The sequence below is a fragment of the Rhinolophus ferrumequinum genome, chromosome 6 (genome assembly GCF_004115265.2).
Source record: "Rhinolophus ferrumequinum isolate MPI-CBG mRhiFer1 chromosome 6, mRhiFer1_v1.p, whole genome shotgun sequence".
Lineage (NCBI taxonomy): Eukaryota > Metazoa > Chordata > Mammalia > Chiroptera > Rhinolophidae > Rhinolophus > Rhinolophus ferrumequinum.
In genome coordinates, this window is record NC_046289.1 from 53,924,394 (window position 1) to 53,946,316 (window position 21,923).

The 21,923-nt window shown below is 34.8% G+C and overlaps 1 protein-coding gene across 5 annotated transcripts in view; it reads right to left on the reverse strand.

The window, feature by feature from the left end:
- The window catches only part of UNC13C (unc-13 homolog C), a 498,413-nt gene that overhangs the window by 56,653 nt on the left and 419,837 nt on the right, over window positions 1-21,923 (reverse strand). For all 5 annotated transcript variants that reach the window (XM_033109141.1, XM_033109144.1, XM_033109142.1 and 2 more), the window contains 5 exons: window positions 18,164-18,252; window positions 12,160-12,309; window positions 7,469-7,592; window positions 4,880-4,936; window positions 67-147 (listed from right to left, as the gene is read on the reverse strand). In XM_033109141.1, the coding sequence (XP_032965032.1) occupies window positions 67-147; window positions 4,880-4,936; window positions 7,469-7,592; window positions 12,160-12,309; window positions 18,164-18,252 (501 nt within the window). The remainder of the gene's footprint in view (window positions 1-66; window positions 148-4,879; window positions 4,937-7,468; window positions 7,593-12,159; window positions 12,310-18,163; window positions 18,253-21,923) is intronic.

The following is a 21,923-nucleotide window of genomic DNA, read 5'->3' on the forward strand; positions in this document are numbered from 1 at the left end:
GGTGTACCGTTCTCTGAGGGCACACCAAGGGTTCTGTATGCATATCCAGGGACGCTATCACCTCACCTTGATGGTAGCCAGGACCACCTCCATTACAGCGCACTGTCTGGGTGTCAGGCCCTTGGCATCTTCTCGAATCATGTGTTCCTGGAAAACAGGTTTACAATTGCTTATAAAATAACCAGTTCATTTAGTGAACAACTGTTTTCAAACAATATCTGTATAATCCCCATACACAAAGATTTCCTATTTGAAATACATTCTTCCTATGGACACTTTTTAGATGATTATTTTGTCCTATGTTTAATAAATATCCATTTTGCCAAAAGAAGAAATGCTAAATGGTTTAGTTAAAGGGAAGCACTTTGATTCGTATGTATCTTTCTTTTTTCTCACAAGTTAATGTTAGAAAAAAAGACAGTCCTGGAAAATGTGTGTCAAAGCTTTTTCACCTTAATTTCTTGCTTTATGTTCAATAACACTAAGGAAAGCCAATATTAGAAGGGACTTACGAGGTGAATGTTAGCCTCTCTCGATTACTACCGATAAAAACTACTTTTGTGTAATGCCTCTAATTTATTCTTTCTTGGATCCTCTTAATGCTTAGTCATTACTAGGAAAAGCCCCCCAAAGTTGCCTGAAGTTGAGTCTGGATACTTTCAATATTTTAAAATCATTTTTCAATATTTTAGAACTGATGTTAAAATTGATGTCCATGTTCTACAACGGATTTTCCTCATTGTTCACTGTGGCCTGTCTCAACCCATTACTCAAAGCTTATTTATGGAAATGACGGTAGAACCATGAATACAATAATAAAGAGAATAGAAATTTGTCTAAGAGAAAATTTTAAAATTCCCACCCTCCCAAATTAATACACTCTCCTCAGGGCTAGCATTATTCTAGTCAGTAAAAGTCAACAAATATTTATTCAGTGCTCATTATGTGCCAGTATTCCTGTTCCAAGTGATTGATACACATTGTTCAACAAAGAAAGACTTTTGTCCTCTTGGAACTTAAATTCTAACTATTCTGGGTGCCTTTGTGTGGACTAGAGGAAAAGCCGATGTGGGCAGACACAGTTCTGAGAACACCTGGCTTGATTCATGGTTCAGTGCCTTTGGTCAGTAATCAAAAGTGTCTCTTTTTCTGTGGGGCACCGCTCCACCTCAGCACATATGGCTTGGCAAGTGGAACATGGGCTTTATTTCGACCATAATTCTCAACCTCAGCCAGGCACTCTATGCAATGCACAAATTGTACAATCACCACTAGGGGCTCATCCTTCCATTCTAGCCCTTATTCTATTATTTAGTAGATGCCACAACTTCCTGAAGATAATCTCTTACTTCTGTAGACTTTCAGTGCCTCTCTTAGAAAATTATCACCTGCTCGGCACTCAATATATTTTTGGTAATTGAATTGTACTTTCTTCAGCATATTGTAGGGCTCAATATGCTTACATGGAATCATACTGCTTTCAATATTATTGAAACCATGGTATAATGCTTCATGGATCCATGGTACATACTTCTGCATCTCGCATCTTTCTCTGATATAGGGATTTCAACTCAATCATAAGAGTCCATTTAATATTTTTAAACAGGAATATTAAATACCCTTTGAGACTCAAAGAGTAATGGTAAATTTTTGCTGATTTATAAGGAGAAATACTTTAAGGCAAGTAAATACAAATATTTTATAATAAATAAATCTGGCTTCAGTCTTGACTGGCTTTACAATGTGGTCACATTATTTTTTAGTAGATTCTGATAAATAATATATGTGAAGCTGTAGAAAAATATAGTACTTGCTAAAAATAATTTTCTGGGATTTAGCAATAGCTCATTCAAATAAGAGGGTCTCTGAAAGAGGATAGCAATGTTATTGCCCAATGAGTTACTGCTTGCTTGCAGTAAACTCATAGTCTCGGATGTATTTTTATTAATTGGTTTTGATTTTGAATCACCTGTCCATGAAGATGTATTCATTTTTTTAAAAGAATTTATGACAAATAAATCTTATCCCATTAAATAGTAATAGTTGGTTATACATATATTCATACAATATGAAGTTCCAGAAGTATGAGGTAATAAAAAAATATGTCAAACTGTTGAATAAATACTTGTTTTATGAATCAATCCAAAATCATAGTTCCCTCATTGTTATGTTTTTCTTGATTCTGTGTTCTTTTAGTAGAGTTGTTATTTGTTAGTATTTCTATGTAGGATTTCTAAATTTATCCATTGGTAAAATTATTTTAAATCATACTTTTCCAGTGGGTCAAATCTCCTTTCAAACTAATATATAAAAAATATAAAGACCCACAGTTTAAAATGAAACAGACAAACAAAACCCCAAAACATTGGTACTGACCTTCTTGTAAAACAAGGAAAAATAGCTTTGTAATATTTCAAGTTTCTTTATTAGGGCTAGATTTTTAAGTTTTTGCATGTGATGTTAGAGACCTTATTGCTCTGTAATTCAAATAATAACTAAATGGACTAATAATTTAAAAATTAAAAAAATCAAGAGTCAGTAATAGAAAACTATGATACAGAATGAAGTCTTTTTCCATCACCTATGAATAACAAGATTCAATTTTCAGTCCTTCATATTATTTCAGTGATGGTGAAATAAGACTTTTAGGACATTTTATTCATAATTTGCTCTTAGTATATTACAATTAAAAAAAAAAAAACCATTGAAGAAATTTGGGGCTTCAAAGGGAACTAAACTGTTATGTTTTCTCTGGACTCTGATTTTTCCCATGTGGCATGCATATGCCCTCTGGGGAGCCAGTCTCTATCCCAATCAGAATTTATAAGATTTCAACAGGGCTGAATGCACCTCCCACTCAGGGGTGGGTATATGAGTTAAGCCAAAGTAGCATATGGCACTCCCCAGGCCTGGGAATGGTGGTTGGCTTAGGATTGGTGATAACACTCTGTTAGAGCTGGTGATGTGCCAGAGGGCTTTACTGGAATTCCTTATCTCAATTCACTAGACAATTTCAAGTTCAAAGATGTTAGTCATAGAGCAGAGACAACCATTTTACAAGCAGGAAGGGAGGTTTGTTACTGCAATACATCAAATGAGGAATGAGCAGAGCTGAAAGATAGCGAGTCTGGGTTCTATAACATCATTTGAGGTCCTAATCAAGCAGTGATGGAAACCAGGGTTATCCCAGGACTATATAGTTTCATGTAGCAATAAATTCTCTCCTGGCTTATGTTAGTATGGCTTTCCATCATCTGAAACTGAAACATTTCTAGCTGATGTAACGGTCCATTCAGGAAACTGAAGCTCGGGGAGATGGAGTATGTTTCCTAACATCACACAGATGCTAGAAACATAGCCAGGGCCATTTCTTTTGTAATGAGATACTACACTGTTTCACTTTCATGGTTTTATATGAGAAACTTCAACACTGTATAAATCAATTTTTCAAAGTAGAAACTAGAAATTTTAGGGACGTAATAAAGAGGGATTAAAAACAGAGATGTGAGACACAAAATGATAGTTTGGCCATGACATCTACCTTCTACCTTCCCTTTGAACTATCAACATCACTGAATACCTGTAAGAAACAATTTTTGATGATGGTTATATCTTCTAAATGGATTATTGGCTTTTGGCTTTTTTTTTTCCCTGAGGAAGGGGATAATGTAAGTGACAAAATAGCATTCTGAAGTTATAGGGCACCTATTTTGTCTCAGTAAGTAATTACACGGTCAAATGGATTATCCTCTCCTTGTGTTGTACACACAAAACAATCCCAGTGATACCTTACTCTGAGCTGCCAGCAAGTTAGCTCCTTCTGGGAGTGCGAGGTGGCATATTCTTTGCAGTTACCATGCAAAGGTAATGCATGCATTGTCTCATTTATCTTCACACCAGTCCTATGAACCAAATGTTGAAATGTTCTGCATCTTACCAATGCCACATCTGAAGGTTAAAAAGGTTAAATACTTTGGCCAGTGTCCTCACATATTTGGAAGCAGCTGAGGTAGAACTGGAACCAAGGTTGTCTGTGTCTGGAACCCATTCCCATGCTACACTATATTCTAATAGGTGGAAATGAAACAAAAACATGTATTTCAACTAGAGGCACAATGTTGGCTGATACGTGGTACATTGAACGAAGGAACGGATGAAGGAAATGTAATCTATAAATACAATGGAATATTATTTGGCCTTTAAAAAGAAAGAAATCCTACCATATGTGATAACATAGATAGACCTGGAGGACATTATAAGTGAAATAAGAATCCAGTCACAGAAACCCAATATATATTTCAACCGGTTAAGATCCTATCCTAAAGGGACAGAAACTGGGCTTCCCTGCACAACTGCAAAGTCTTGTGAATGTCAAGCAATAATAAAGGGTTGGATTATGTAGTGAGCAAAGTCCCATTTATAATGGAGTTGAATACGATGACAAGTTTAATATCTGCTTTGAGGAGTTTCATTTTCCTACATTAAATTTTTGCCTATAAGACTTCTCTACATTTTACTGGATTTCTATGAAGCATTCCATTTTGCCTTTATTCACCCAAAGCCAGTTTAGTATATGAAAGAAAACATATTCTGTAATTTACTTCCAAAGTAGGAATGCTGAATGCTACAACACAAATCCCCAAATTCCCAGTTGACCTACCAATTGGAAAATATGAGAAATATGGCAGAAAGTAAAACAGCAAAATTTAGTCCCTAAAGTTTGACGTGACTTATCCTGAAAGCAGACTGTGAGATCACAGACACACATCTTCTTAGCCCTGCATTGCTTGATACTACTACTTGTAGGAGCATGGTTTCTTGCAGAGCTATAGTTAGTTCATAACTCTTCAGAAACAGTACTTTTTAAAATTCTTATTACCTTCAGTTTGGATAATTGTCCAAGATCTTTAGCAGCGATGAAAATCATCTGGGGTCCCTAAAGATGCACATTAAAAAAAAAAAAGAAGAAAGACTCAGTCTTAAGATCTTTAGTAACAGTCACAGTAGAAGTGTGTTCAAAAGAGAATTTGTTTTATTTCCATATTATATTTTTGACTGTTATGCCAGATGCCCCTAATCGGTCTGTCTTACAGATTGGGTCAAAGATATCTAGTATTGCTGGCAATATAACTGTCGTCATAGGCATTCCACTTCTGAAAATTTCAAGTCTGAGTTCCTGAATGTGTTGCTGCTAATGTAGCTAGTTTAATGTAGCATAAGTATGAATCAAGTTATCTTTATGTTTTATCAGTTTTTTTTCAGTAGCGGCAACTCCCTGACTTCATTCCTTCCCAAAATAAATCTATGCAAAATTTCAAGATACAGAGCTGAAAAAGGTGGAGCTGCTCCTCCCACCATGCTGTGCAAACTGCCAGAGACCTGCCCTTTCAACTCCAGCCTCAGCGGGAGCTTTTTCTTGGAACTTGAAGTTTCCTGGGAAGAGTTTGAAAAACAGCAGAACAAACCATCCAAAGTACTACTAGAATGAAAAACTAGAGGCATGTTCTGTTGGTAAATGTGACAGACATTTAAATTTGGCTAAGTTCATTAGTAGTCTAGATTATTTTCACAGTCAGGAAAATCAGCCATTCTGGAGTAAAATTCTCCATTTCTTAGTGGAGCTTGTATATTCATTAGGAAATTAAAGACTACAAAGTTCATGAGAACAGCAGCCATGTCTAATTTTTATCCGCAGCACCCAGACAGTGTCTCGTACATAGCAGAAGCTCAAAGAACATTTGTTGAATGAATGACTGATGTAGCTTCATACTTAGACATCTCAACACTAGAGAAAATTGAGGTGATGGTAAGCTTTCCTAGGGAAAAGTTTATATCAAAGCTGAAATGCTGTATATAGCATTTCTGTTATAACATTATGTATGTATTCTTAAAACAAACTCATATTCTATAAAATTTTACACTAGAAATAGTATGGCTCAGGGGGAAAACAGTGGGCAGCACAGTCAAAGCTCATGTAATTTTATTATCAAATAACTGTCAAAAACAATAAATGATACTTTGGGAGAGAGCTTAGACAGCTCCCAGGTTGCTTAGTGAGGCTGGTGGCTGCCTCAAGGCATATCAAAAATGCAAAAAAAAAAAAAAAAAAAAAAAGCAAACAAACAAACAACAAAAGAATAGAGTACAATTAAGGTTTGAGAGGATACCTTGAAATGATCCATAGAAGTGAAGATCTGAGCACAGGGGAGAGTACCTGACATGTGTGAGAGCCATGCAAAGTATATCTTTCTGGCTAGGAGGCCATTGGGCAAGTGGAGCCTTCCCTGCTTTTTAAATTTTTAAAAAAATATAGGGATGAAAGTGCTCCCACCTGTGTAGTAGCGAAGCTGGGTGCTCTCCTTTTCTGAAGTTTATAGCTGTTCTATTATATTCCAGAGCCTCTCACCTAGGACAATTTTCATATAATCCAACCCAACTTCCAGATTTTACTGACATCATTCCCCATGGACCAATTACATGGTTGCTAACTGGTGTTGCAGAAAAGCATTATGTGTTACAGCAGAACAAAATGTGTGTGTGTGTATGTGTGTGTGTGTGTATGATATTTGGTTACCCATATATGTAGGCTATAAATGATTATACCACACATTAGTGGCATGAAATAAAACTCAAAGTAATTTATATTTTATCACGCATTGCCTGGCAGTAAATCAACAAAAACATGCGTCTTTGCATCTTGGAACACTTTAGAAGAAAACATTTTCTATATAATTTCATTGGATAAATGTAGACTAAGTGTGCATGATTATTGGCATCAGTACATATTTTAGTTTAGTTTGGTTTATAATTACACATTATTTGCATCACCTGTCTTCTTCATAGAAAAAAATTACTGCGTAACAGGTGCTTTTTAGGATTATTATTTTCCTTGCTTAGCTCAGGATATGAGAACTGAGATACTTGGCACTGTGTATCCATTTGACCACTGCATAACTTTGTTGTCAATTGATCTTTTTTTTTTTAATTTCACCATGTATGGTACAATCATGTGCTTCAAATACACTAAAAGTTGTCTCCTCTATTAACATCCAAGTGAGAAGGGAATAGATGAAAGCAAAATGTAAAGATGAAAAAATTCCATATGACAGTGTTGGATTTATCTTCTTAAATTGTAAGATTTCAGAAAGAAACACAGTAAATCTATTTCCCTGGGAGTGCATAGTAAAATTACATAAAAATGTTATGTGTATAGACCAGATAACTCTATAAGTTGAAATTTTATGCAGTTTTTTCAAGAGATGAAGTTTGACTGTTATTGCCACTATTTTAAAATTGATTTCTATAGGAAAATGCTATTTGAATGATCATTATTAAGATATTGTATACCAAACATTTTTTCCCAAAATGGACTTAATTAATATTTCATCTGGATTAAAACCATTCATTTAAACAAAAACCAATTAGATGTATCATTGAAGGTAAAAATTGAACTTTATAAAATACTTACTGTTTGATCTGTTAGAGGAGGGAGAACAACTTGTTTTTCTATTTTGTTAAGAACTAGCTTCCATAGCTCTTTCAAAACTCGCTTCAGAACTGTTTTCTCACAGATTTTTGCTGAGAGACTTAGTCTGAAATAAAATAATACTTATAATCACTTATAAATTTCATATCAAGATATCAACTTATTTTATTGATCAGAAATTCACATTTTTCAATACTGAGATTCAAATACCTAAATAGGCCTTTATAATTTTCAAATGCTAAATTTCATTTACTGAAAAAAAAATATAATATCAAAAATCTATTTCACATTGTACATTAGATAATTATCTAATTGGTAGAAAATAAATTCAGAGTATTTCTTTCCTCAAACCATTTTCTAAGTTGTCATCAAGGCTCCCAAAGTACGTACATGATTTTTTTCATCTATATTCCCAACTTGTATTTACTCCATGCCCCATGTTCTTGTGCAGGCCAAACACAAAGGAAACACCTTTTCATCACTACCTGGCACTGAACCAACATCACAAGATGGCAAAAATGCGTATAACTTTATTCGAGAGCCATAATTTACCAACTTTATTTTCCAGTTTTATTGAGATGTCACTGGCATAAGTGTAATGTAATTGTGTAAGTTTAAGGTGTACAATATAATGATTTGATACATATGTATATATTATAAAATGATTACCACAATAAGTTTAGTTAACACCCGTCATATCACGTAGTTGTAATTTTTTTCCCTGTGTTGACAACTTTTAAGAACTACTGTCTTAGCAGTGTTCAAATATACTATACAGAGTTATGAAGTATAGTTACCATGCTGTACATTATATCCTCAGGACTCATTTATCTTACAACTGTAAGTTTGTACCTTTTGACTACCTTCAGCTATTACCCCACCTCTCATCCTGACTTCTGACCTCTGGCAACCACCAGAGTTTTTCTCTGTTTCTTCAAGTTCAGTTTTATTTTTTAGATTCCAAATTTACCAAGCTTAATTGGTGTACGGTATCTCTTACAAATTCTTCTTGTGGTGGGATAATGAAGGTGACATCCTCTAGCATTTATACAACATCTTAGTTTAGAAACCTCTTCTGCAGATATTTCTCATATATTACTATGTCCATTTTAGAAGTCAGAAACAGGCTCAGAGAGGTTATGGAGCTTGTCCAAAGAAGTGAATCTCAGGAGGGCTGAGACTCAAAGTCAGGCTCTCTTCCTCTAAATCCAGTCTGTCATCCAAAGCCCCATGCTATCCTTGATAAATGTGTTTGTGTATGAAGGCAGGGCAGTATGTGAAGACATAGTGCTGCATAAATATTTACTGCAAGTACCATGATATGATATTGAACTCTTTGATACTCCTTTAATAAGAGCTAATCAAACCTGTTTCACAGAGGGCCAAAGGTGAGTCATATGTCGGGGTATGACTCCCTGTAGTGCTGCTAAGTACTGTGTATACATTTGGACTCAGAAATTATAACCTGGGCTCTGGTTCTGAGAGGGACATAATTTAAATATTTAAATATAAAATAAATATTTAAATAATTTTAAATTAATTATTAATATTTAAAGACATGAGACATGTGAGAGATAAAGGGAAAGATTTCCAAAATACATCTTCATGTAGAAGTATTTCTCCTAATACTATTCTAACATATGGACTACATGAAAATGACCTCCCCTGGATGAATAGGAGAGTTGGGGACCCCTGAGGCATATCTGTGGAATCCATAGCCCCACTAGTTTAGAAACCATTGTTTCAAGGTAGCATTTCTAGCCTACTTGTGGCTATTCATCATCTGGACATAGGGGGGAAGCCAGCAGATGTGTCGTAGCAGAACAACAGACCCTATGCTCTGAAATTCCTAGGATGTTTTGAGAAACAACAAATCTGCCAATTTTGCAGCAGACGTGTAATTTCCACTTTCAAAATGTCTGAGTTTAAGAATCGCTTTTGATTTTATGGTCAGCTCGTGTACTTTGCATGCTAACTAACCCTGCTTAGACTGGAACTCAATGGAAAGGTATAAAATCGTTGACATGTTTGCAGCTCCACATGGGATTTCTGCCAGCTGGAAACAGAGTTTACAGCTTGCTTTATAGAGTGGTGAAGTCTTGGAGAAACGAAACATAAACAAATAAATGTCTTACTTAGAGAGACTGCACAAAGACAAAGAGAGCCTATACATTTACAACACAATTTCTAAGGGGATTTTCTCAAAGCCACCTTGAAAACTTTCATCCCTCTACTGTTCACTTAAATAACAACAAAAACTACAACAATAACAAACGGGGCATCTAACAACTGCTTCCTTAATTTAGTCAGTTAATCAACTTGATAATGTAAGCTAAAAAGCATATTTTTTGGAACCTGAGCTGTCTAGAGACTCTGATCACAGAACCAATTAACCAGAAAATTTTCAATGCTGGCCATAGAGATTTCCTGTCATACTAGTATAGGTGATCAGATTTTCATGAAAACCTATCCAGCTTTTCTCTTTCCTCCTGGAATGCCCATCCTTCATTTTCATGCATTCAAACCCTATCCACCTTTAAAGACCTAACCCAAATGGAATTTCTACTCATAGTGTGAACAGGAGATTGTTATGTCATACCTTATTGTTTTATTTGCAAATCTTTCTTATTTTTTTTCTACCTAAACTGTTGGCTCCTTGAGAATGGAATACCTAATTTTTTAATACCTGATTTTTTAGAACTCCCCCCTAAAAAGCAGCTGTATGGCTATGCATTCTGAATTAGCCCTGAAAATTTCTGCCACTCTTCATGCCTCATATAAGAATGCTTTCCAAAAATTTTAAATCTCTTTCACAAATTTTTAAAGCTCATAGATGTTTTTCTATCTTTATACACTGTCTCTTTCTACTAAGAATTAAAGGAAATTATATATAATTTCCATATATAATTATACAATAAACTATAATTCTAAGTAACAATTAAAACTGAGTAAAGTAAAAATCTAAATATGCTAAAAATAAGGATCCACCCACGTTATGCATTAGCCCGATTTTATAGACGATGATGGGTAGTTAACAGTATCAGGATAACTTAAAACTTTCTGTAGGTTCCACAACGTTTGGTTACAGTATTTACAAAAATACACAGTCTTGCTAATGATAAATGACATATCTCCACACTACCGGTTAGAGTTCTAAACACAGAAGGCATTCCGGTAGGAGCTTAAAGAGAATCAGGATTTTGCTTTGTCCTACTCTGCATTCACCATCACATTCACAACCAAACTGTGGCGTGTTTGTGGGATCCAATCCTGTGTTGTCCACAGAAAAGAGCCATACAGAAAGGTAAAAATTTCAAGAGGTTGTATAGGAAGTTAAGTGATAAAAATCTACATTAAGAAACTAAAGATATGAAGAAGTCTTTCTCCCTGTCTTCCTTTCTCTTCTTTCTCCTTTATCATCCTCCCTTCCTCTCTTCTTTCGCTACTTCTTTCTTCTATATCCACTTGCCCGCCCACCTCCTGCTAAGCTATCTAATTACCTGATCACCTATCTTCTAGTATTTCCTCATAGAGAACAGCAAATAAGACTTAATTCTTCTAACAAATACTGAAATTAAAGTGATAGGAACATTAGTCTTATTTCCGCAGTAAGATTAAAAGCAAAGGGAAATGGAATTAAAATAGAAGTCATAAATATATAAAAGAGGTTTTCCCTCTTTTTTTGTTTCCTTATCTTTAAAGAAAGGTATTGCATCTTTCTTATTTATCTTGTTCCCTTTGGTATTAATTAATTGCCACAACAATATTAAATGAGGTTACATCTGTAAACCACCAGTTATAACCCTGGTCCCTTAGTAGGCATTCAAAATTACTTTTTGCTTTTCTCTTCTTCCTTTAGTTCCTGTTTTAAGTATCACTGTTTAAGAAATCGTGTCTCTGGTTGCTTTAGATAATGGTTCCCAATTGTGGACACATTTTAAAACATAGGTGCCTTAACCTGACTCCAAACTTATGAAATTAGAACTTTCATATAATTTATGCAGTGACCCCTGTTTAGTCTAGTACCCACCTGGCACTATAAATGCCGTGTTTCCCTGAAAGTAAGCCCTAACCGGAAAATAAGTCCTAGCATGATTTTTCAGGCTGCTCATAATATAAAATAAGCCCTATCATATTTCTGCAAAAATAAGACCAGGTCTTATATTAATTTTTGCTCCAAAAGACGCATTAGGGCTTATTTTATATTATGAGCATCCTGAAAAACCATACTAGGGCTTCTTTTCTGGTTAGGTGTTACTTTTATTTTTGGGAAAAGCGATAGTTGTTGCAACATTATTCACTGTATTTCCTACGCTGTACTTTATATCCCTATGACTATTTTGTAACTACCAATTTGTATTTCTGAATCCCTTCACTGTTTTCACCCAGTTTCCCAAAAATATGTTATCTGAGGAGCATGAAATCCTAAAACTCTCCCCCACTCAAAACAGCAACCTCCTTGGTTACCAGTGTTTATTTCCATTCCACTTTTTCTTCCCTGTACAAAATCACTCCTGCTTTTTTGTAGTCTAGGAATGGACTACAAGTGTTTTGTTTTTACTGAATTCATGCATTTCTGTAGAAGCCTTAAAAAGGCTGTCTTAGATAGAGGAAAACAGTTGTTTTCCTTACGCCCATATCAGTCAAAAGAGAAAACTGGGTAGAAAACTTACGTTTTGTCCAAGAAGTCCATGAGTGGTCTTAATACAATTTCTGCATCCATTGCTGCACTGTTCTTATTTGCTGCAGTATTTCCATTGGTTCTCATTTGATTTAGTTCAAAACCCATCTGTTTTATACACTCTTCAATGATAAGCTGGAAACTAAAAATAAGGGATACAAATACTGGAATAAAAGCAAGCATTTATGCCTTCCTTTGCTTGTCTTTTTAAGTCAACCCCAAAGAGACTGATCTGTTTCAAATGGTGTGAATTCCCTTGCTCATTAGTTTGCAAACTTATTGTTCAGCTGGAAAAGTTCTTATTGCAATGAAAGCTACATGGACCCACATATGTAAAGTAGATAAAAGTAATGCTCTTCCGGTTGAATTAATTTGTGTGAGGGTTCATTCAGCCCCCATCTCTTGCAGTAATAGCTGAGATGTTCTTCTGAGAATTGTTTGAGAAAATGACTGTTTTTGAAAGATACCTGGCATCTGGGTACACCTTCTTCATTTGGGTTCTGGGACTCCACACCCTCTAACTTTACTGGCTGCTCCTTCTCGATTATTTGACCTCTAACCATTGGAGTAGCATTGTCAGACTTAGCAAATAAAAATGCAGGATGCCCAGGTAATTTGAATTTCAGACAGTAAGTATTTTTTAGTATAAGTATGCCCCATGCAATATTGGGGACATAGTCACACTAAAATTATCCATTGTTTATCTGAAATTCAAATTTAATGGAGCATATTTTATATTTTACCTGGCAACCCTACATTGTAATCTAGGCTCAATCCTTAGACCACTCCATTTCTCCATCAAAAATCACTTTCTTGGCAATCATATTCTAGTCTCATGGCTTTCATACCATCAATGTACTGGCGATTCCCAAATATACATCTGTAGACATGACTTCTAATGTAAATTCCAGGGTGTTTTATTAAACTGCCTATGTAACCTTTCCACTTAGAAGTCTGTTTCTCTTTTATCCAACATCTAATCCATCAGCAAATCTTCATAAAGTATCATAAATTTGAGAATCTATTATTACTTCCACAAAGCTACTATAGACTCACTCACCATTATCTTTCATCTGATAACTTATGTAGCATTATTATGTAATAATTTCCTAAATAGTCTTTCTGTTCAACCATCTACAGATATCCAGATCTCTACTGATTTCTACAGATGTTAAAATAGAAACCAGATCATACTCCTCTCTTGCTAAAAATCTTCTAGGGCTTCCAGATCCACTTAGAACAAAACCTAAAATGTATTTTATGGACTTAGTTAAAGCCAAACATAATCTGGAAACCTCCCTGATCTCATTTCTTGAGACTTTCTTCTTGGCTTCGTTACAGTCTAGCCACAATAGCCTTCCGGTGTCCTTAGAATTCTCTGAGGATGCTCTTATTCCATGGCCACTATTATGTCCCCACTCCTCATGGAATTTCTCATGGGTTTCTTGGTCTCTCACTTATTTTGGGCATATGCCACATATCATGCCCTGAAAGTTTTCTTGAACACTTGACATGAAATGACATTTCTATCATTCTCCATTATCTTAAAGGTTTTTTTCTTAATTACATTATTGTTTGACACATTGCATAGTTTTCATTTATTTGTTTATTGTCTGTTGCTCCAACTACAGTGTAAGCCCCATGAGGGCAGGGACTTTCTTTTTCAGTGCTACATATCCACAAGATGTCATATCTCAGACAAAGAAGTCGCTCAAGAAATAATGATTGAAGGTCTCAATGGACACATTTCATCCCACCCACCCCTATTGCCTCACCACTCTAAGAATTTAAATAAGTCTGTGAAGAGTGATTCTTAGCATTATTATTATTTTTTCATTCTTTATAGCCCTATATTAGTTTTGGTGGTTCTTACCAAAGCAACAGCCAGTAATAAGAGCTTTAAATAGTGCATGCTTAGCATCACCATTCCTTTATACTGTCATATTTCCAGCAACAGGATTAATTATAACACATGTGTAGGCAGCAAAAAAAAAATATATTTCGGAGAATGGGATCAATGAAAAAATGAAAACTTGGGAAATGGTCACATCACTAGAATAGTAATGATTAGAAGGAAAGAGTTCCTTTTAGTCTTGCAATTTAGTCAGACTCATTCCTCTTCTTCCTCTACACTCAAAGATTATAGAATTCATATTATTGGAGAAGTATCCAAATGCACCAATTCCTCAAATTTTACATAGAAGTTCAGGAATTTTCACTATATAATGCATCTATTATCAATTAAATAGAAAGACTATATTTATTTACCAAGGTAAGCATGCATTCTACAAATATTTAATAAATACTTATTATGTGACAGTCTCAGTTACAAGGTGCCAAAGATACAGCAATGAACAAGACACAAAAGTTCCTGTTTTTGTAGCTCATCTGAGATCTTTAATTTTAGAATTTATATTATGGAAATATTTCAGTTAGCCTGTTGTCAAATATTTCATGTCTCCAGTTTTTGGCTTTGCTATCTAATATAAGAAATCTTTGATAAATCTTAAATTATCTCAACTTGGATATTTTTCTTGTTCTTTATAACAGGTTTATAAATATTGGTCCATAATTTTGAGCACATAGTCAAGGCCTGATTCTACTTCTACCATTATGTTGGTCTGTTTCCATCTTGGCTCCTGACTTTTCCTTGACTTCTTTTATTGCTGGCAGCATTCTTGTCCCTCTGGACTTGGCATTTGTATTTGGTTCCTTGATCCTTGGATCTCAGCTTGCCCCTACAGATGGGATTCATTTCTTGGTTCTCTGAATATTTATCTAATTCAATGGAGCATCCTCTTTCATGCTCAGGTCCAAAGGAATCCAAATATATGGCCATTTGGCATTTACCTGGATGGACCTGCCTTTGGACATTTGTCTGGAAAGTGGTTGTGGGAGAGGGTGACGGAGATGATAGAGAAGGTAAGAAGCGGGTGGTGGTGGTGGTGGTGGGGTCTGTTATTCAGTGAGGGGAGAGTTGGTAGATAGAAAAGGTGGGCAATAGAAAAGAAAGGTAAATAATGTTGGAAATTTTGAACTGGTTGATTTACCACTGGGTTATCAGTGATCCTGGTGAGTGTAGTAATAATCACTTTTGAAGTAACTACTTTCTTTCCACTGATTCTCAAATCAGTGTATTGGGTGGAGGATAGACTAAGCAGAAGGTATGATACTCACATTCCAAAAATGTGCAAATATCTTCCTACAACAGACAGATATGGTAAACTCCCACCAAAAGCTGGCTGTGTGTGTGGGATCAGGCATATGGAGGAAGGGTTATCAGTGTTTGAGAGAGAATTCTATCTCCTGTTAGTCCAAGGTGAACCAATCAATACCTGCATTTCATCTAAAAATCTTTCGCCTCTATCCACTTTGGGTAAATTGTCCTAAAAAAATATTTTTTTCTATCCATTTTTTTCGGTTGAAAATGTATTTTTTAGTCAGCCTGAATTATTACCAGTTAATAATGACAGACTCTGTGAGCACCCAAGAAGCTGAACACAGAAGAATTCCTATGAAATGTTCTTGAATTCTTTGTTTACTTAATCCAGCCAGCCCCTGGTACCAAATAAATCATTAAAAGAAATGTAGTAAATTAAAAAAACAAAACAAAAAACTTCAAAATATGTGTGTAAGCAGAAACTTAAGTGGCACAAGTTTTGTAAATTTTAAGAACATCTTTAAGAATATCTTTGATAGCACTGAAGGGATATCACTTCGTCTCAGTTCCCAGCTGGGTGCTCTGTGACCATGTCAGGAACCCAGGAACTTGGGCTTCAGACGTGTGGTTTGGCTTTTCCCTGGCTTTACTGCAAAATCACCTTACTTGCCACATACAGTAGAATTATTGAACTGTGGGTTTTAATAACAGCAGATGAAATGGAGTTTGGGCAATTAATTATGCACATAATTTTAAAGCTCTAGACTGCTAATTTAGACTCTAGGAAGGGTAGATCCAGACAAAAATTATCCAGTGTGACTTCACAGCATGATCCCACGATCATTATGGACTTCCCTCCCACCCTGTGGGAGGGACGTAGATCTGATTAGTAGTGTAGGACATGAAACCATAGACACAAGGAGCTAAGAATTATTCTTTTTATAAGCATGTCATGTGGGTTATTTATCTTAATAATCCTAGCCCTAATTGAATAAAGTATTAAATTCTTTCCTATGTTTATGGAATAATGAAGAAATAGATACTGGGTAACCAGGAGTTTCAATATCTAGGTTAAAATAGCGAGGTTCCTGTGAACGAAGCCCATCAAGAGCCCTCCTGAAGATACCACTCCTTATTTCATAACTGAAGTTTGCTCTGATTTTTTCAAATCAAAAGTTACATTTCACCCTTTGTAACCCGAACATTCTCCCCCATCAAACAAAATAAAACAGCACAAAATAAAAAGTACTTGTTCATAAAGATGATTTGGGTACATTACAGAAAGTAATTTGAATATACTTTTTCTATTTACGTTCTAGTTTCTATTCTGTTTAGTCATTTTATTTCCCATAAAGTTACAAACACCTCTAGCTATTCCTGACCCTCTTTTTTCCCCTTAACTTTGCTATATAATCTTTATTTTTGCCTTTCTCACTGAAGGCCACTGTCTTTCTGGCTAACCACAATTAAACTCACAACTGGAAAAGAGAGGTAAGCCTAAAATAATTGATTGAGTGACCCATTGCTAAATGTCATCCCAAGTCAGACCCAATGAGCCCCCATTGTTTGGGACAACGTCAGCCCCTCCAACTCCAGGTAAACAAAACCTTCAAATTGCTTATTAAGATCTAGGCCAAGTAAGCACAATCATCCAGGTCAGCTAACGACATAAAATAAACGGCAGAGTGACTACCCTAAGCTCAATACAGCAGGCTGCGTCTCCCTCAGAATGTGACCTGTGAAGGTGGGCTCTACAGAGACAATCAGCACACCCTCTGATACCTGAGAGGAGGCCAATTGTGGGATTTTTTTTTTTACTTTGCCTTATTCCTATATTTGAAAAAAAATATGAAGCTTTTGATGTCTTTTTCATTTTAGTCTCTCTGATTTAAAAGTGGCATAACTAATCCATAAATGTTTATTAGGAGGTTATCTTTTCCAAAACACAATAATAAGTGATGAGTGGAGGTCAAAGAGCTGGCTAGCCCTCATCGTAAAAGTAAGTTTTAGTTTCATCTGATAACTGGACACATAGTTTAAAATAGTAAGTCAACATTTACTGAGCCAATATTTCAACCAAGTTCTGTTTGAAATTAATGAGCCTCTTTAAAGGTGTGTTTGCTTTCCTGTTTATTTTAACATTTGATGAGGAGGTGATGGCCTTGTACTATAGAACCAAAATGAAGGTTATATAGGATGAACTCTCTTTAGAGCAATACCATAGGCAAGCAAAGATAATTAAAAAAAAAAAATAGAGAATATATTTTTAAAAAAATAGAGAATATATGAATGTATCAGTAGTTTCCTATGGAGTAATTGTATTACGGCCTCTAAGCCCTAAAACCTAGAATTCTGATTTTATTCAGTTATGGAGTTGCAATTTAGTAATTCGGAAGTGCAACCACCTTGATAGATATGGCACGAATGCAATTCATACTTCCTATGTATGCAAAGATTTTCTCCCTTCCTTCTTCCCACCCTCTATTCTTTTAACAGCCAATTGTTAAGCTCTAAACACTACAACTGCAATAGGAATGAGATATGGTTTCTGCCCTTAAGAAGCATATAGTCAGGTGAGGGAAATAGACAAGTAAACCAGAACTTAGAGCAGTGTTGTAAGTGCTATCCAACTAGTCGATACAGTTCTGGGGAGCACATAGCGAGACGTCACTATAAGATTACAGGGTCATGGAAACTTTCCAGAGGAGGTGATACCTAGATTCAGTCTCAAAGTTCAACGGATTTCGCTAGTCAGAGGAGAGAAACAGCTCTGACGGCATCATTACTATTAACTGAAACCTATAGCCTTTGGATAATAACTACGTAGGCCACTTACCTTTCACCGTAAGTGACGCTGAGCTCATCCAGAACCCCACTGAGTTTAACTTGAAGTTCTTTTAGAATAGTACTAGCTTCAGGATCTAGCTGCAGAGAGACCATAAACCACATTACTTAGAGGTTCTGAGAAAACATACCTTTCTTTTTGAAGCATTTTGCTTGTTATAAGGTAACATCAAATTAAAAAAAAAAAAGTGTAATTTTTTCACTTCCTTTTTTTATCTTTGAAATCAAATGCAAAATTTAGAAAATTCTAAATAAACCAGAAGAGGTTTATCCGTGAAAAAATTGATCAAAATGCATAGCATGCATACAAATAAGAGCTAGATAGCAAAGCCTTTGTTGGTTATAGCAATGCGCTGCAAGGCATTAACAACATAAGCTTCAGGACATGGTAACTTCATAACTTAGAAAAGCTAGCAATACATTAGTGGAATATACATGTTGCTTCAAAGGATATTTTCATCTTTAACATCTCTATAAATGAATAGGACCCTTAAAATTTTTTTTTAAGTTGGTAAAAATTGTTTTTTGAGTATTGCATCGTGCCTTATTTGAAAGCGTTTTCATATTTTTCCAAGAACTGTAATAGGCTAAACCATTATCCAAGTGTTCCAACATTTCTCTGGAAGTAATAAATAGGCCTGACTTCCCTCCCTGGGTGTCAATTTGCAACTCAGAGTTTAAAATTCAGAGTAGCCTGTTTTATTTATTTATTTTAAAAATTTCTCTTTAAATATCCAAGTATTAATAGCTTGGAGCTAAGCGACTAAGCAAATTTGGGGGCAAAATAAAAAAAACAATTAAATCGAGATAACTTTTTAAATGCTTGTTTTTACAGCGCAAACTTTAAAAGCCAACTTTTCTTTTTATCTAATTTCAGTTCTTAAAGGAATGTTAATATTACAAAATAAGTTACACTATAAATAAATAAAAACAAATAAACAAATAATCAGTCTATTAACGTGGCAGAATATTTTTACAATTAAATTAAAGATCAACACAAACTTACTAGCATTTAGAAAAATTTATCCTGTTCGTTAATTATGCTTTTGCAAATGAGTTGTTAAAATAAAATGATTTATAATGGATGTAGTGTATCAAGCTGATAGAAATTCATGTAAATGGAAGTCTAGCCTATTCTCTGAAATTTAAGCCAATCTTCCTTTGAGTCTTTAGAAATTCACTTTCCTACCATTAGTACCTATAGTTCTTGCACAAGCTAGTCTATTATTGAAAAGAAGCGAATGTAATAAAGCCAACTTTGGGGAGTAGAACAAATTAAAGGAGGACTCTGTGTAAGTAATGGAACCTAATAAGGACACCAAATACATATAAGACCCAATATCATTTTAAACTCCTGGGAGCCAGCCCAGAACCAAAAAGTAGTATACACTGATCCTGCAATCTTCCAAGAGCATTTTCCATGATTAAGAAATTGTTAGGGAGAAGTATTATTTATATACCTCAGCTTCTGGGTAGCTTTAGGTTGTATTGATGTGACTGAAAACATTGGATTAGAAATAAAAAAATGTATTTGGCATCTGATATGTTATTGGTTATATCAAACCAATTCTTGATGTTAATCATGATTTAAATCCAGTTGACTGCAGGAGTGGTTAGTTTCTGCCCCTCTATCAGAGCCTATGTGCTTCTTCTGGACTCTTTATATCTTTTTTCTGTCTCTATCATCAGACAGGTTCACAGGTCTTACCTACAGACACACAGGCCACTATAACAGATATAGACATCTCTAGGAGTCAGAAAATTAGAATATCCTCGAGTCTCATACTTTCTGAGAGTTCCATTCAGCTACAACTAGTTGCAAAGCAGTGATTCAGAAAGAAAATTAGATAATACCTGTTTTAAAAGACCTCACACTGATATGCATTTAAGCACAATTATCCTAATAAACCATAACTCTCCAACCTTTAACCAAGAAAACATCTGTGGACTGTCCCAATCATAGGTAACCCAATCATAGGTAACCATGCAAGCTGAACGATTTTATTGTATATTATAGCTATTGTCCTAAAACCAAGTCTAACCTTATTTCTTTGATGAAAATGTTAGGGAATAGGGTATGAGAGAGAAGCCCCTCCATATGGTCTTCTTCAGACTCCCCACTCCTTGGCAAAACATATGGGGTGGTAGGTTATAATTCTCCAGCTGCATATCTACCATCTCCAGGAAAATGTATGACGGTAGAGTTCTCTTCAGGAAATGAGGTTGCTTGTTATTTAAAATCTGTATTTTGTTTTCATATTTGTTTAATATACACATTGAGGTAGTTTGTTCATCTGTTAAGGTAATGAACTTAAAAATCATACAAAAATGGTTAGATAAGTCAGTTGAATAAAATTATGCTATTTTCCCATAAATTGTTTTAGTCTACATTAAGTATTCTAAGAATGGATTTTTATTATCAAATAATTGGCTGTTACTTGAAAATCTGAAACTGTCAAGCTATAGCTTGACAATATTTAAATTGGTTGACAATTTTCATTTCTTAATAGAAGGATGAGTCTCTAAGTAGGTTCAGAGAGAATGCTTGTAATCAAGTCAAAAGAAAAAAAAAGAAACAGAAAATTTTTAGTTTCAGTTAAATACCAAGGGTGCCAAAAAAATGTATACACATTTTATGAGATGTTATCTATGTATTACTTTTCAAAGTTGAATTGAATTACGTAGCAATGTGTAGTATGATGTTCGTTCAAAATACGGTCTTAATCAAATTAATGCTAGTGTCATTCATTGTATTGCAATTTCAATACAGTTTTTTCCTTTCTTAAAATGTGTACACATTTTTTTTTTGGCACCCTCTGTATTTGATGTTTATCTGATCTAAATCATATCATCAAACCATTAAAATTGGAACAGTAATTTTGAGGTCAATATTCAAATTGCAGGTTTTTGCAATAATAATGGGCATAAGTATCACGCTTATCTAATTCCGTGTTTCCCCAGAAATAAGACTGGGTCTTATATTAATTTTTGCTCCAAAAGATGCATTAGGGCTTATGTTCAGGGGATACCATCCGGAAAAATCATGCTAGTGCTTATTTTCCGGTTAGGTCTTACTTTGGAGAAAACACGGTTATAAAATAATCTCTTTAGGCAGAAATTTTACCAAATGTTGAGTTCTGCATTTCTTGATATGATCAAATTGAGGACATTTTCCTTACTCCTACAAACTCCCTAAAGTTTTTAAGAAATAATAATTTGGGCTTTGAGAGTTCATTGCCTAAATTGCCAAAAGCATATATTACAAACTATTGGCCACTTTGGAAAGGTAAAAAGCTACCTAAATTTTTTTCACAGTTTTAAATCTTAGCCTAGTTCTATAAGTAATATGATATCAAACATCAAAAGTAACTTCCACCTTTTAAATTTAATTATTGAATTATTGTTAAAAGATAAAAAAGGAAAAAAATTCAAGCATTCAAAAGTCACAGTTAAAATATCCTAAATTAGACAGTGAAATAGCATGTGTACCTGAACAACTTAATTGGCTGACAAAAAATAAACAATAAATAGTTCCATGTAAAGAGGTACTCAATGAAAATTTAAGAATACTGAATCACATTCTGAGTTTATAGTAAAGCTTACAAAACACATTTTATCCACATTCTGTGAAAGGTTTGGGAATTCCAAAATCTAGGCTAGCAAAGTGTGGTTCTAATGATCAGAATGAATCTTACTTATATACAAGCAGTATCTGAATTTTTACTCCATTGAGATATTTTACACCATTGAGC